The following is a 16,280-nucleotide window of genomic DNA, read 5'->3' on the forward strand; positions in this document are numbered from 1 at the left end:
TTTTTTATTTGAATGTTAAATGTTCCTAAAAAATCCAGCCAGACTAGCAGTCTACACTGTAACATCCTCAGTGTTCATTTCACTCTGAGTGTACATTGTACACGCTATGAGTTACAGACCTATAAGGGTTCGTTTGGTTCCTAACTATCAATCATTTAGATCAGGACCCCTGTAACCCCCTCAGAAATAATGTTGTTAGAACAAGGCTTTTCAACAGGTTGTCTGTGGACCACTGGTGGTCGGTGAAGGTATTGCATGTGGTCCCTGACCATTCATTTAGTTATGTAGGATTTGTTGATTAAAAATAAAATGAAAAAATCTTTCCACTATAGGTGAGAAACAGTGAACTGAATGACCCAGTGACTTAGTAATTTACTGACAAGTTAGAGACCAAGAAACTAAACAGAAAAAGGGAGTTAGAATCTCAATTAAGAGGGGGGAGTGCATCCGATTGTCTGGTTGAGTCATTATTATTATTAGGAAATGACGTGGCCCATTCGTTGAGAAACATTGGGATGCATACACATGGGATGCAAAGCACTAATCTTGGCCCATATCCCCACATTTTCCCCAGTTTGTATTATACAGTGGGCTCAGTGACCTGGACGTCTGGGATTTATGTTAATTTTGTTAATACTTAATTTTGTTACTGGCATGTAATCCCATGTGGGGTGGGCCTTTTAGAAACGACCGTATTCCACAACAGTCAATTACAATTATTACCTTTCATTAACTCACTATAGAATAGTAATAGTGTGCATTAATAGTGTTAATAATTCTGGCATTTTCCACTGGTTCAAGGTGTGCTACCGCGTGCTAATGCAGTTGTGTGGCCAGTATGGCCAGCCTGTGCTGGCTGTCAGGGTGCTGTTTGAGATGAAGAAGGCTGGAGTCCACCCCAACGCCATCACTTATGGCTACTACAACAGGGTGAGTACCACCATGACAAGAAATATCATGTTGTTGTTGTCGGGCACCTATTTCAGTGGTTTTCAACCATTTTCACATGAGCCATGGACCACCATTTGATGAGATTTAGCCTCTCAAGATACAAAACTAAAGAATATTTTGTTACCGTTGATGTTGGTACCATTAGGAGAGATTACAGGCATATGATCAAAATAACAATTATTTTACATTCTTTAATTGTGTAGACTAATTGTAAATTAAGCAATGCAGATGTTTGATAGTAACTCATAGATAGTTCTCTCCCCAGGGTGGCAGAGGGAGTGTAGACAAACCCACAAAATCTTGGGATAAAAAAATATATATATTAAAAAAAAGTAAAAGTAACAGTTTTGGACATTTTCCATCCAACGGAAACTATATAAACAAATCAAGCTACGGTATTAGTTTAGCACTTGTAGCAATAGCACACTACCGGTTGTGTGTGTAGTCTGTCATGACCTGATTCACCCACTACAGGCAGTGTTGGAGAGCACCTGGCCCTCCAGCACCAGAGGAGGCTACTTTCTGTGGGGAAAGCTGAGGAATGTGCTCTTAGGCGTGGTCCAGTTCAAACAAGTGGGCAGGAAACCGCAGCCGCCACTCAGAGATCCTCAGCTCTCAGGTATGGAGCCCCATGGCAGCGTTGAGACGACCCACAGCCACTAACACACAAAGCACTAAAATAGGACAAATTAGTTGAATATAACAATCCCAAGTGTGCTGGAAACCATTTCACTTTTTTTTTGTCAACACAGCTGATATGAATAATACCTCGCAAATTAATAAGCCCCCGAGTTGTTTAAGGTTGCATGAAGTTCAACCTTTTTCTGAGTAACGGCTTTTCTTCTTTCCCTTACCTAATGAATAAATAATACTTTCATAAAAAAAAAAATGATGTCCTCTGCCGCTGTATAAATGAGCGGTAATTTGAATCTGAGTTGATATTAGGGACGTCTCTACTACCAACCTCCCTCCCTATGCCTCCTTGTGCCCTTATGTCTCGGGTTCATACCCCCTCGTGAATTAACATGGCCTCTATTCTCGGTTAACCTCCCTCAGATGGCAGTGACCTCGACACGGTCAGCCACGGCAGTCTGGATAGCACTAATGACTCTGCCGAGCGCACCTCCATTGATGCCGACTTCACCAAAGTTGACTCCAGCGACGACAGATCAAGCACAGGTAGAAAGCATCCAACACACACGCACGCACGCACGCACGCACGCACGCACGCACGCACGCACGCACGCACGCACGCACGCACGCACGCACGCACGCACGCACGCACACACACACACACACACACACACACACACACACAGATGTAAGTGTGTATATACTGTATGTATACACTATATTTAATTTAAACTTATGTTAAATTTATTTGATGATTGTGCCAATTTAAAAACAACAGCAGATCTACAAGCTCATAACCTGTCGCCAGTAGAACTGCTATTTATGCTATTTTAGTTTACTATTTGGCAGTGCTCTGCACGCAAAAGTTTGTGAATCCTTGTCACAAGGGAACGAATGTAGTGTATTTGGTTTGCTTTGATCTTTCAAAGAGGAGGGAGGTGTGTCAGTACTGTATCCAGATGTCAAGTATTTGTTTCTGTTTTATTTGTGTTGGTTTGGTTAGGTGGCCAGTCTGACCAAGGCTATGACTCACTGTCCAAAGAGGAGGAGAGGGTGGGAAGCAGAGAGGATGACAGCCTGCCATCGGGGGAGGACAAGGGACCAAGAGATTCCAGTAAATTGTGCTTGTAATCCTTACCCGCTTAATGCTCCCCTCCTCCCTGGGTGGAGACGTGCAGTCGTGTGGTTCAGCCGGAGGAATTAATTTTCTCCCATTTTAGTGCACCTAATATCTCCCTAAGTAGGCGTAATGTATTCCCCAGCATATCCATTTGATGTTATATTTAGATGCATTCGAGATAGGATTTCAGTTTGATGGATCAGACCTGTTATGTAATCAGGTGATTCACTCTCTGACTGCAAGGCTGATTTATATTGCGATGCTGTAATTTCCTGTTAAGGATGACGCCTGACTCAGTTTTAGCTTAGTCTCCCCCCCCCCCCCCCGTGCAATTTATGACATGCCTCGATCGAATTTGAATACTCAGAACTTAAGGTTTCTGTGATTAGAAATGGGTACCCTTATCCTATCCTAATGGAACATTGCAACAGAGAGTTTTGGCAGTTCTCCATACCTCTGCCAGACTGCAGAGGCCTGGCAGGAGTGGGTGTGGGGGTGGGGGTGCGGGTTGGCATAAACAGAAGTGTTGGTTGTTCCCACACCAATAGCATGTGACTGTTTAGAAACTACAATTTAGTCAAAGGACCCACTTGAAAGAGGCCTCAATCTGTGATTTTTCTATAATGAGTGGATAAATATTTATGCAAGGCACCGTCAGATGAGGATAAAGTGGATAAACACAGAGATACTCATTTCACAACAAGTTGAATGTAAAACTAGTATAGTGTGTTATATCCATAGAGTATATAAAGGATAGAGACCGAACTGGAGCGTTAGCCCCCACCCCCCCGCCCCCCGCTATTCATTTCAGTGGAAGTTGCTCAGTGGCGTTTTGAAGTACCCGGAAGACTTCCGGAAGTATAATGATAACTCAATGGCTAGAGTGAGCGGAAGTTTAGCCTAGCCTAGCCCCGGACGGACCTCAATTTTGAGGTCCGGGCTTTTCACGTGACGTCATGAACGTCCGTCCACTTCCATTAAGTGCTGCAATTCCATATTTCGCCAGTAGGTAGTGGCATCTTCAACGTTGGATAGCCTTACTGGGGGCTTGGTTATATCCCCTTTAACAACTTTCTTTAAGGTTACAAATGCCCTGCCACATTTATGCTTTCTTCCCCCAGGCGAAGGCAGCGGGCTCCATTCCGTCTCTTCATCAAATGATGCAAACCTTCCGTGTGGAGGTCTGCCAAAGAACGAGCGGCCAAAGTCTCTGGACCTGTCAGGCGCACTGGGGCCACTGAGTTTCAACTCTGCCAAGCCATACCCCCTAGCTGCCAACAGAATGCTAGATGGGGTGGAGGAGGAGGAAGGGATGACAGGGGCTAATGACAGCAGACAGAAAGCCATGGTGGAAAGAAGCGTGAGCTGTGCCGTCGGATCAGGGAGGATCGATGGCCGTTTATCAGTGGAGAGGAGTGTCAGCTGTGACGGAGGTGTGACCGATGCGCGGCGGACGGACATCGAGGCCGGCTTCGACCCCCTCTCGCTAATGGCAGCTGAGACGGAGCAGGTGTGTGGAGCAGACTGCGATGCAGGGCTGGACGGCGACGGGGCGCCCGCGGCCCGCCGCGATCTGGCCGAGGAAATCGAGATGTACATGAACAACGTCGGTAGCCCCCTGAGGAGCCATGCCCCCGGCTTGCAACGGAACCCCTCCAGCCCACCGCGGGGCTCTGGCCCCTCTCCCGGCACTTCCCCTCGGCCCCCCGCGGTGCTGCAGCGCTCCAACACGCAACTCCCCTTTCCCAACAAAGGCATGGAGCGCCTCAAGCCCTCGCCGTCTCTCCCTCTGGGTGTCAAAGACAGGGAGAGGCCGTCCTCGCTCGTGTCCCCTGCCTCGCCAACTCCCTCCACCTCGTCCTCCTTCTCCATGGACTCGCTCTTCGCGCCAAACCTGGACATCTTCAAGAGCAGTGTCCTAAAAGGAGTGGCAGAGAAGGCGAGCCGCCTCTATTCTCGTCTGTCCTCGCAGACTTCACAGGTATAGCTACAGTAATGCGTGCGTGCGTGCGTGCGTGCGTGCGTGCGTGCGTGCGTGCGTGCGTGCGTGCGTGCGTGCGTGCGTGCGTGCGTGCGTGCGTGCGTGCGTGCGTGCTCTTGTGTGTGTATTTATCTTCTGGTACTAAATAATGTAGTACCTTTTCATTTCCCCTTTTGCTGTATTTGTATCCTTCTGAAACCTCCCAAAACAAAGTTTTATCTTGTCCTGTGTTATTGTCTCTGCCAGGCCGAAGGCCATGGCTGAGACTATGTTTTCACCTCCGTCTATCCAAAATGCTTCAAATCATGAACAAGCGTTCAATTGCCATGAAATTTTCCCACTAACTACCGTATTATTATTATTTTTTTCGGCCTCATGGTAGGAAGATTCCTGTTTTGGCATATAACTCGAACAGTAGGTCATACAATCAAAATAAAATGTCCCTTGGATTCCTTGGACCATTACGCAACTCCCCAAATCAGCCACGCTGAATTTCCAGAGCTTACAGTAAAAGCAAAATGTATTTTACCGCTTACGATGTCTACAGTATATCACTGTGACAGTGACACACCTGAAGAATATGTGCAGGGCAAGGTTGGAGCCAAAATGACATGAGACTGTCCCTGTCCACCACTATAGCCGAGAAGCCAGTCAGTGAAACTGACTGGACTGACCTCATGCTTCCTTCTATGCATGAGGAGTCCAAGCTGCTTCTTTTCACCTGACAGGGGAGAGTTTCCCCGGCCGGATGTAGCGCGTGGAAGGAACACGTTATTCCGACCAGCTCCTTTTCCCTCCATCAGGCCCCGCCCCGGCTAGCCAGGGGGAGGTAGTGAGACCAGGATTACTGCATGTGTTTGTGCTGGTACCTACCCTAGGGGACACAGGGAGAACATGCAGGTACCTACCCTAGGGGACACAGGGAGAACATGCAGGTACCTACCCTAGGGGACACAGGGAGAACATGCAGGTACCTACCCTAGGGGACACAGGGAGAACATGCAGGTACTTACCCTAGGGGACACAGGGAGAACATGCAGGTACTTACCCTAGGGGAAACAGGGAGAACATGCAGGTACTTACCCTAGGGGAAACAGGGAGAACATGCATACCCTAGGGGACACAGGGAGAACATGCAAATTCCACACAGAAAGGCCCACAACATCATTATAACAAATACTGTACACTTTTTTGAACAACAAAAACAAAACCTTCCTCCTTATAATAATACCTGATGATCATGTTTTAGGCTGGGAAAAAATGGCACTCCATCTTTAAGGAATTTTCAGATCCCATTCCAAAGTGGCTATGACTATGTTTGTGGGCCCTAGGTAGGCAACCTGGCCTCGCGGAGACACTGTGCTATGAAGAGCACACTTTTCTAGTTTATAAATTCTCAACACTACCTAACATACTGTATGCTGATGTTTGGTCATTGTCTTGCCACTAATCCATTCTGAGTCCATTCTTGCTCTAGTTTATGTGGTGATGGGTGTGTGCCTCTTCCTCTCTGCCTCCCTGCCTGTCCTCCCCCGTATAGGATGCCAACTGTGACCAGATCAGTGTGTCGTCCCTGGCGTCAGCAGAGCCAGATTGCGCTTCCCTGCTGGATGCCGACTCTTGTTTGGACCCAGACGGCTTCACGTCCCCGCAGCACAGCGGCGTATGTCGCCTCAGGAGAAGCCCTGCTGGGGGTCGGGCCAACCTGGACAGCCCCACCACCCCCAACACAGTGTTCAGACGAAACTCCTCCAGTGGTACTGTATTAAGCCAAGCAATGCACATGCACATGCCCACCAAAGAAAACAAACAAACAAACAATCAAGAAAAACACGTACACACACACATGCCAAGCCCACTGCACAGCAAACCCCCCACTCTTTTCAGCTTGACATCTCTTCTATCATCTTCTGTACACATGTAATGTCTGGTCTTCTATTGAGTCAAATGAGTGTTTGTGAAGGCCATGTCTAATCGCATTCCTCTCACATTGCGCCCAGGTGGTCTGGCACCTGCTTCCAGAACTCCTCACACTCCAGATTCCTCACCCGACATCCTTCGCCTCCATCTGACTCACAATTACTCCATAGAGGTGAGTATAGTACAGACAAAACCCTAATAAAAAATAACCATCTCTTCTCCCCTCACAGCTTTTTTCTACTTTTCTACAATAATAATAATGTAATAATAATAATAATAATAATAATAATAATAATAATAGCTCATATTTATATAGCACTTTTCTTTGTTATTATTATCATGGTAGACAATACATTTACAGTATACGCATAGCATAAGATAAGATAAGATCTTTATTTGTCACTGTTTGAAACATACAATGAAATTTCGTTTAGTGCAACCATAACACACAGTAGTATCAACAGAGGGAAAAAAAGGACAAGCAAAGAAAGAAACACTTCATGGCATAAACTGTTAGTTCATCATAGTCCAGTCCAGTCAAGTCATCTCAATCCATTAATAAATGCACTATGATGCACCATTAAAGGTAGTAAAATACACAAATAAAAAGATAAATAGATAAAATAGTGGGGACCACACAAATCATATGATTAAATAGAGAACAGAGTTCAAAGTTCATGTGCAAGTTCATCAATCAATAGGGGGGGGGCCATGGGGGATTATAATATACTATTCCACTTGCCCATGGCCTATATTGCACTTAGCAGAGAGGACAAAGTCATATGCGAGTGTGTGTACGTGTGTGCGAACTGAGCAGTGTTTTCACAGCCTTTGGAAAAAAGCTGTTGGACAGCCTGTTGGTCCTGGCCTTAATGACCTTCAGCCTTCCGGGTGGAAGTGTCTCGAAGGTGGTGTCCGGGGTGTGAGGGGTCCTTGGAGATCTTTGAGGCCCGCTTGTGGAGACGGCTTGAGTAGATGTCACTCAGGTGTGGTAGTGGAGAGCCGCTGACCACCCGCTGTAGGTCCTTCCTCTCTGCATCAGTGCAGCTGGAGTACCAGACTGTGCAGGCGTAGGTCAGGATACTCTCAATGGCAGAGCAACTAGAAGTTGATGAGGAGTCCATTCCATTTCAATTTCCTCAGGAAGAAGAGCCGTTTCTGGGCCTTCTTGACCAGACATGAGGTGTTGAAGCTCCAACTCAGATCCTCTGAGATGTTCACACAGAGGAATTTAAAACTGGAGACCCTCTCGACCTCCTCCCCTCCGATACTCAGACCCCTGTGACGTGGCTTTTCTTTCCTGAAGTCCATGACTATCTCCTTAGTCTTCTTTGTGTTCAGGTTCAGGTCATTGTCCATGCACCATACAGTCAGCGCACTGACTTCCTCTCTGTATGCCAACTCGTCATTGTTTGTTATCAGACCTACGATCCATCCCTACCGAGGACACATCCCTGAGGGACGCCGGTGTTCAGGGTGATGGTGGAGGATGTATGTTGACCTAGCCTGACCTTTTGGGGCCTATTGGTCAGGAAGTCCTTTATCCACAGGCAGAGCTTTGGTGGTATCCCTAGCATCTGCAGTTTGATGACCAGTTTACAGGGGCTGATGGAATTGAACGCAGAGTCAACAAACAACATCCTAACATAGATGTTAGGGTTGCTCTCGAGATTCTCCATGTGAGAGAGGGCCTTGTGTAGCACTAATGTGACAGCATCATCAGTTGATCTGTTAGCCTTATAGGCAAACTGGTGTTGGCCAGCACCAGTCTCTCAAAACACTTCATAATCACCGGTGTGAGAGCGACCGGCTTGTAGTCGTTCCTGCAGGTGATGGCTGAGGCTTAGGGGACAGGAATGATGGTAGTGGCTTTTCTCTTGTTACACTGCTATCTGTTGCAGAGCACCGGGCCGCTGCGTCTACACGCGCCGCCATCACACACCACATGTTCATGTTCCACATTCCGCATAGCATCATACTTCACAATACATATACTATATTTCACATTGCCTCCCTAGTGAGACAGCAGCAATAAAATGAGAATAAGAAAAACTTAAAAGAAAACATCCAAACAAATAATGAAAGACAACGAAAATAAAAGAAAGAGAAAAGACTGGGGAGATGTACATGAGTAGTACACACACACACACACACACACACACACACACACACACACACACACACACAGGCCTGTCGTTCTGCCACCAACACAAGGAATCAGACCATAGTTATAGTGTTACGTTACAAGGACAAGCTGTACTGTAAACAATAGCTGTACTGTAAACAATCGGGTCAAAGAGAGACATCTTGACGCTTACGCCAGGATATCGTATCATATAGGGCACAAAGATGAATAACATAAGATGAACAACATAACATATTGGAATAAATGTTACATATAAACAACCATAAAAGCATAATTCATTTCATGTCTTCCTCACACTAGAATCAGAACCAGCTTTATTGTCACAAAGTAAAAAAAAGTGGGTGAAATTAGTTTTTGTGCATAGTTCCCATCGTGTAAAGGGAAGAAGATAGAGAGAGAGGGGTGGGGGTTAAGGAGATCCAGGCAGGAAAGAAGAAAGTTTGAGCGTTTTTACCACAAAAAGTAAAGTAAAGGGTTCAGATAATTTAGAAGCTTGTTTCACAAACGGCACAGCCGTAGGGTCTTGTGACCGACTAGTCACCACCAAGGGCAAGGAAGAAAACGACACAGGGCAGCTTTCTTAAGTTTGTATAGCTTTATTCCTCCAAGTCGAGGGAATAACAATTTGAAAGCATCACAATATTACACAGGAAAGCAGATGGCTCTCCACTGTCCGAACAGGTGCGCAGCCACACCCAGCTCTGAGTCGAGTTATAGTTTGACTCAGGCCAGGTGTGACTGCTTAAATCAGTCATCCTCCATCTCACATACCCCCTCGTTAAGCTGAGGCTGGGGAGAATCCACAGCCGAAACCTACTCACTGGACACCGGACTCTGACATACATGTAGGGTTACTATTCGTGACATAAACAACAGACTCTGAAACAGGGTTGCCATACCTAAAATAATAAAACCCCTCAAACAACATTGTCCCACACACCTCCCCAATGTCCAATCTCCTCTGTGGTGGCTCATATATGCAGGTGCTGATGTCCAGCTGCTCGCTCTGCAAGACGTGTGACTGTCTGGTGTACGATGAGGAGATCATGGCAGGCTGGACGGCCAACGACTCCAACCTCAACAGCTCCTGTCCCTTCTGTGGCACGCCGTTCGTCCCCTGCCTCAACGTGGACATCAGAGACCTGAGATCAGTCGGCAGGTCGGTGGCGAGACACAAATCAGCCAGAAGACAGACATGCACGCGCACGCACACATGCACACACACACACACACACACACACGCACACGCACACGCATACGCACACACACACACACACACACACACACACACACACACACACACACACACACACACACACACACACACACACACACACACACACACACACACACAGCAGGCTAATGTATTCTGTATATTATTATTAATATTGTTGTGGGCTCAAGTAGTGATAATTATTATTATTATTATGCACAAGCGCCTGCCAAATGCACAAGCGCCTGCCAAATTCACACGTGAACACATGAACCTACAATAGTTACATTCACGTGTATAATTCCAACAGCATTCAACATCAATATGAGGTTTAATGGCATCCATGTCAATAATGCAGGCTGCCAGCCGGTTTAGCTGGGATTAGCAGTTATTTGCCAACTAGCTGGCATGCTGCTCCAGCACGTGCAGACACACACAAAACACAGACAGATATGCAACATCTTGAATCTCTTTAATCACATAGACACTGTGTCTGTGTCTGCTCTCAGGACCTGCAGGGACAGTAATCCAGAGGAGGGCACGCCCGTGTCACACAATCCCCAGGCTAAACTATCTGCAGTGTTCTCTGCAACCCGCCCGTGCACGCCTCCCTCGTCACCGACCGACCTGCAGGGCTGTAGGAGTGCCGGCTCGGCTCCACCAGTCTCTGCTTCCGTGTCGGCCTCAAGTCCGGCGGTGACGGTACCCTACCTGAGCCCAGTGGTGCTGTGGAAGGAGGTGGAGAGCCTGCTGGTGAACGAGGGGGACCAGGCCCTGTCGTCCCCCAGCGTCGTGGACCAGCACCCCATCGTCTTCTGGAACCTGGTGTGGTACTTCCGAAGGCTGGAGCTGCCCAGCAACCTGCCCGCCCTCATCCTTGCCTCACAGCACTGCAGCCACGGGGGCCAGGTATAAGCACACAGCTTTACACTGTTCAATTTGTAAACCGACAAACATCATGACTCATATTACTATTGCAGGTCAATTGCAGGTCAATGTGGAACATACACTCAGCCAGCAGACAAATACCCAGTATTAGGAGTACTTAATTAACAAGCCACCGTGTGGCGATAGAGGGTAGTTAGCTGCGCCAGCCAGACGTGGGCAGATTACCATGTTTCCACAGCCATTTCCATTGTAAGAAAAGGCTTATGTTAGCATTAGCTCACGCTGTTTATCTTTCGTTAATATGTCGTGAGCGATCGTATCCGAACATCGGATCGATGATGATCACACGGACAGCGCTCGTAGTTTCGTTTAGTTATAGAGAAAAGAGCCAAAGAAGATTCTACTTTTAATGGGACCCTATGGGATGCTGGGGGTGACGAAGGCGTTGCCTAGCAACCGGGCCAGTGTTAAAAGTTGAATTTCAGCAAAACCGTTTCATATCGATAAAGTACATTCATTGGAGGAGTATTCCGTCAAAAGCAGTTGGATTTGAATTGATGCTCCGTCAAAAGCAGCTAAATTGTTAAAACCTCAGCTTATCCAGCCTTGATTTAAATGAGAGAGTATTTAATTTAAGTATCTTTTTTTCTCAAACTTCTTAATATCAAGCTGACTGACCAGTGACCACTTTCTGTCACTATGGCGTATAGCACACAGTGCTTGGCCCCTGGTATGCTTCCAGCTATATTTTGCATTCTTTCCTGACACATAGTTGTGTATCTATCTCCCTTTTCTACTTTTCCAAGAGCGTAACTTCAGAAGACAGCAAGCATGTGCTGGTGAGGATAATGTGGGACAACCTGAAGTTGCACCAAGACCAAGTTCAACCCTGCTACGTGCTGTGGAACGCTCACTGTGAGTCACTGATGTATTCAGACTTCTGTGTTGCAAAGCTTTGATCTTTAAAAAAAAAGAAAATGGAATCACACTCAGGAATCCTTAACATAATGTTGTTATGCATGTTGCATCAGGCCTGCACTCTTAAACTAAAAAGAGAACTGTAGTGTATATCATGCATTATTCAACACAGGACTGCCAGCAACGTCTCTCTCCCTCCCTCCTCTGACATAGATGCATAGTGAGTGATGGAGACGAAAGAGCCTTTGTTCTGAGTGACATACCTCTTACCATCTCTCTCTCTCTCTCTCTCTCTCTCTCTCTGCCTCTTTCTGTGTTCTCTCCCTGTAGGTGCTAACTCCCTGGTACGCTCGGGGCTGTGCGAGGAGGGCCAGCTTTTCACAGTGGAACTCCTGCAGGGTTTTGTGAGGAGCGTCCAGAAGAGTGACATCTACCAGCCCATAAGCCAAGTCATCCAGACCCTGGGGCCCGAGCTCGGCTTTCAGAGACAGCGGTAACCAGATTGAGATTTCAATTAAGCTTGACCAAATTATATGGCATGAAGATATGTAATTTTTGTGTCAAAAGATTGTACAATTTAAATGAAGACCATGGCGAAACTCTACTTTCTTCTCTCCCCTTCTTGCCTTTAGGAGCTTGTACAGAGATATACTTTTCCTTGCACTGATGGCTTTGGGGAGGAGCAATATTAATATTGGTGAGTTGAAAAGCAAGAAAAGTCTGATGTTGTTGTTTTTTCTCTCTCGTTTTAGAAACCAGGGTTGGATGGGCTTTCATTTTTTGTCATCATGGCTACACTACTGCATCCATTTCATAATGTTGTTTGCAAGTCTCCTGATTATGCTGTGTGTAACAATACAGAATTACATTGAAATACATTGAAACTCCTTAATAGCAACATCTAACTGCTGGCATACTCTCATATCCCTACAGATGCGTTTGACCGTGAGTACAAGACGGCGTATGACCGCCTCACACCTAGCCAGGTCAAGCTGACACACAACTGTGACCGCCCCCCCGGAGCGGGGGTCATGGAGTGCAGGAGGACATTTGGGGAGCTGAGTCTGTGAATGAGTCCTTTATCCCTTCTCTACACCACCAGAACCTCATCACATCCCACCCTCAACAACCACCTTAACTGCTGCTGCTGACACACACAGTTTGTGTTTGCTGTTTTTGACTGCTTTATAAACTCACACGACCAGCCTACCTAAACTACTGTAGACAGAGCCCATTCTAAAGCACACTGAGGGAAAGCGACACGCACGCACGCACGCACGCACGCACGCACGCACGCACGCACGCACGCACGCACGCACGCACGCACGCACGCACGCACGCACACACACACACACACACACACAAGTTGCTTTTACACCGTTAGGACTCAGAGGTATGGTGGGACAGGCCTTGTGTTTGTATCTAGAGAACAACCCTCTGCATTTTTCTGTATGATATGTCTTTAGTAAATGTACAGTTGTTACACAATCTATTTTCTGATTCAGTTAAAGCTGTGAGTGACAGAGTGAGTAAAACACAGTTATCACACGGTGATGTCATCTGAATACAGCAGTGGTCCAGGTGACCATTTTAGTAGAGCAGTTGATTGTGTACAGAATTTACTCGCTTTAAAATATGTCCATGTTTTACACAGCACTATGACAAGGTGACCTCTTGTCAGTTTTTGGCACTTATTATTACATTGAGGTATACTGGGGTTCAATCAAGCACAGCATTTTGTCAGCCGCTGCAGACAGTAGTGGAGACTGGCTGATCCATAGACAAAAAAAAAAATTGATGTACAAATAAATGGACAGAAATGGATTCTGGACACACCTGTATGGTGCGGGGACGACATGCAACAAAACGTCTTGCTCGCTTCGGATTCAAACCTGTACCAGCGGAGGAAAGGACTATAGCCTTTTTTTATGTGGTACACGCTTATCACCTGATAAACAACCAGGGCACCCCTTCTTCAGATATGTTTTGGGGCATTTATTTCCATTGTGGGATATCACTTGTACATGCAGTAAATAATGACAGTGATGTTGTCCTCAGCAGTGTCCTATAAAGCTGGCACAATGCCATAAGAAACTAAAAAAGGGTAAAACTATGAAAGCGGTCTAACCGTGTGATTCTCCTTGATTTAAAAAAAAAAAAAGAGAAAAAGAATACTCAGTTAAACAATGTGCACAACATAGTTTGTTTTTGTTTAGTTTTTTGTACAAACCATGAATTGATGAGCCAAAATAACTTGCCCAAAAGGAAGTTACAAGGTATTAATGTTATTGCTATGATTTGACAACTTTTTTTTCCTTCTTTTTTTTTAAAGCTGTATCTTTTATAAAATGATGGATGTTGTAGCAGGTGTGTTGTAAGGGACCACTGTGGATATATTTCCTCGTAAAAGAACAATCATACCAATGGCAGATACGTCGGAAGTGAAGATTAATGTTTTGTATGTATGTTTAATCAACACAGTATTTTCATAAAGAAATTCATTTATTGACAGGTTGGGACAAGACAAGATGTACTGTAGGCCTACAGGGTATTTGATACTTTCTTTAATATCTTTGTTGTACAGTGTAAATTTCCATTGAACCCACAAACCTAGTTCACCAACAGTTTACCACAGAATATTACATATTACAAATGTCACATTATAAAACTCATTACTCAAAGTGTTTATCACAAGCAATTATTCACTTTAAATTGATACGTGTTAAGACACAGATGTTGTTTTTTGCACTAAGTAATTCTTAAGTCGTTTTTTGTTTTGTTTTTTATCAAGGGTGCTAAATTGAACAACAGCTTTGACCTGCCCAGGGGTTGGCATTATGGAAATGCTAACCAGTAACTAGTAGAACTGAGTTTAATGTTTCAGAAGTTTGCCCTCTACTGCTAGGTCAGTGTATTTTTCGGCCATTTGAATTTGAATTTCATATTTGATATTAACTGAAATTCAGAAAACGGGCTGAACGAGAATTCAGTATGCAGTAGGCTACCGAAGCGCACTCTTGTTTTAAATTAATTATGTCATTTTAGTTGACTACATCAACTAAAATGGAATGGGGTAACATTTTAGTTTTATATACCTATTTCATTTATCAAATACAAAATTCAAATTCAAATGGCCAATAAATACACAGGCCCTGCTAACTGATCCTGCCTGTATACAATGTTCATTATGTTATGCAGTTCACACATTATTAATGAACAACATGATGGGTATTTAAGGTATTACATACTGTAGGTGGTGTGCTTCAAAATATCTCTTGTCAAATTGTCAGTGGTGGAAGAAATACTCTTACAAATTCTTGCATTCAAAGTTTTACTTGAATAAAATTGCAAAAAATAATGGCATCAAAAATATACTTAAAGTACCAAAAGTAAAAGTAGTCATTATGAATGTCCCATTTCACAATTTCTTTTCAAAGATGTGTTTCAATTGTCAACTGTAACAGTCAAACGTATTCAAAAATAGCCGATCAAAGGTATATAAAATAGGGCTTAATTTGTTATTGTATGTTTTGTAATAATACAAAGTCACTGAAGTTTACTATATTTGCCTCTTAGATGTAGTGGAATAGAAGGATTGGTAAAATGGACATAACTCAAGTAAAGTAAAAGTGCCTCAACATTTTTACTTAAATAGTAGGCCTACTCTGCTGTCGGGATGAAACCACTTAACTCCAAAATGTTCGTTTTTCAGGAAATGATGAAAATGAAGAAAGCCTTATATTTTGAAAACAAAGCTTGGTGTTGTGACTTTGTATATTGTCAATTACTTCCATGAGAGGGGGAGGTGTGGTGGAGTTAGCTGTTTTAGCAGAAAGTTTGAGGGACAAATGTAGTTAAGAGGTTTAGTCCGAAGCGCTTTTGACTACGTTTCTTTCCCCCCCCGAAACAACACACAGAGGGTGTTCAATGGCACTGATTTATGCAAAAACAAAAATCAAAAACCTCAAAAATTGAGTTAGGTGGTTTCCTCCCGAAAGCAACGAAATATACTTACATTACATTGTACATACATTCCACCACTGCAAATTGCATTTTGTGATGTGACCACCGACTTGTAACCAACCGCTACGACACACTGACCAAAACATTATTTGATGTTGTTTACACCCATAGTCAATTTCCACAATGTTCTGGAGTATGTATTATTTATGCTTTGTAACATGGATACTAATTTGTATGATTTTATACATAAAATAAATTAGTTTTCTGCCTGACTTGATCTAGAGATTGTTTTTAATTATGAACAAACAAACTTATTCTATGGAAGTTCATTGTCTAACGTTTCTCATTCATCTAATACGGTAAGCCTTTTTGGGTTGCTAGACTGAATATTAAAATAAACAGTAACAGAATGGGACGTATTTATATACAGAATTCACAATTATTAGAATGTATCAAATCCATAGAAATATGCAGTTATAACCTGCACATCCATAAGATAACCCTCATTTTATAAACCAATGAAGGAATGCTGTGTACTACTTCATCG

General features: G+C 44.4%; 1 protein-coding gene across 1 annotated transcript in view; it reads left to right on the forward strand.

Moving 5' to 3' along the window:
* dennd4a (DENN/MADD domain containing 4A) overlaps positions 1 to 16,005 on the forward strand; it is a 36,082-nt gene extending 20,077 nt beyond the window's left edge. The window contains exons 18-30 of the mRNA XM_079501613.1: positions 802 to 930; positions 1,426 to 1,570; positions 2,008 to 2,130; positions 2,588 to 2,698; positions 3,826 to 4,685; positions 6,226 to 6,442; positions 6,686 to 6,777; positions 9,735 to 9,910; positions 10,474 to 10,873; positions 11,659 to 11,767; positions 12,101 to 12,263; positions 12,403 to 12,467; positions 12,704 to 16,005. Of these exons, the coding sequence (XP_079357739.1) occupies positions 802 to 930; positions 1,426 to 1,570; positions 2,008 to 2,130; positions 2,588 to 2,698; positions 3,826 to 4,685; positions 6,226 to 6,442; positions 6,686 to 6,777; positions 9,735 to 9,910; positions 10,474 to 10,873; positions 11,659 to 11,767; positions 12,101 to 12,263; positions 12,403 to 12,467; positions 12,704 to 12,840 (2,727 nt within the window). The 3' untranslated portion in view covers positions 12,841 to 16,005. The remainder of the gene's footprint in view (positions 1 to 801; positions 931 to 1,425; positions 1,571 to 2,007; positions 2,131 to 2,587; positions 2,699 to 3,825; positions 4,686 to 6,225; positions 6,443 to 6,685; positions 6,778 to 9,734; positions 9,911 to 10,473; positions 10,874 to 11,658; positions 11,768 to 12,100; positions 12,264 to 12,402; positions 12,468 to 12,703) is intronic.
* The last annotated feature ends 275 nt before the right edge of the window (positions 16,006 to 16,280 follow it).

The sequence above is a fragment of the Electrona antarctica genome (genome assembly GCF_951216825.1).
Source record: "Electrona antarctica genome assembly, chromosome: 5".
NCBI lineage: Eukaryota > Metazoa > Chordata > Actinopteri > Myctophiformes > Myctophidae > Electrona > Electrona antarctica.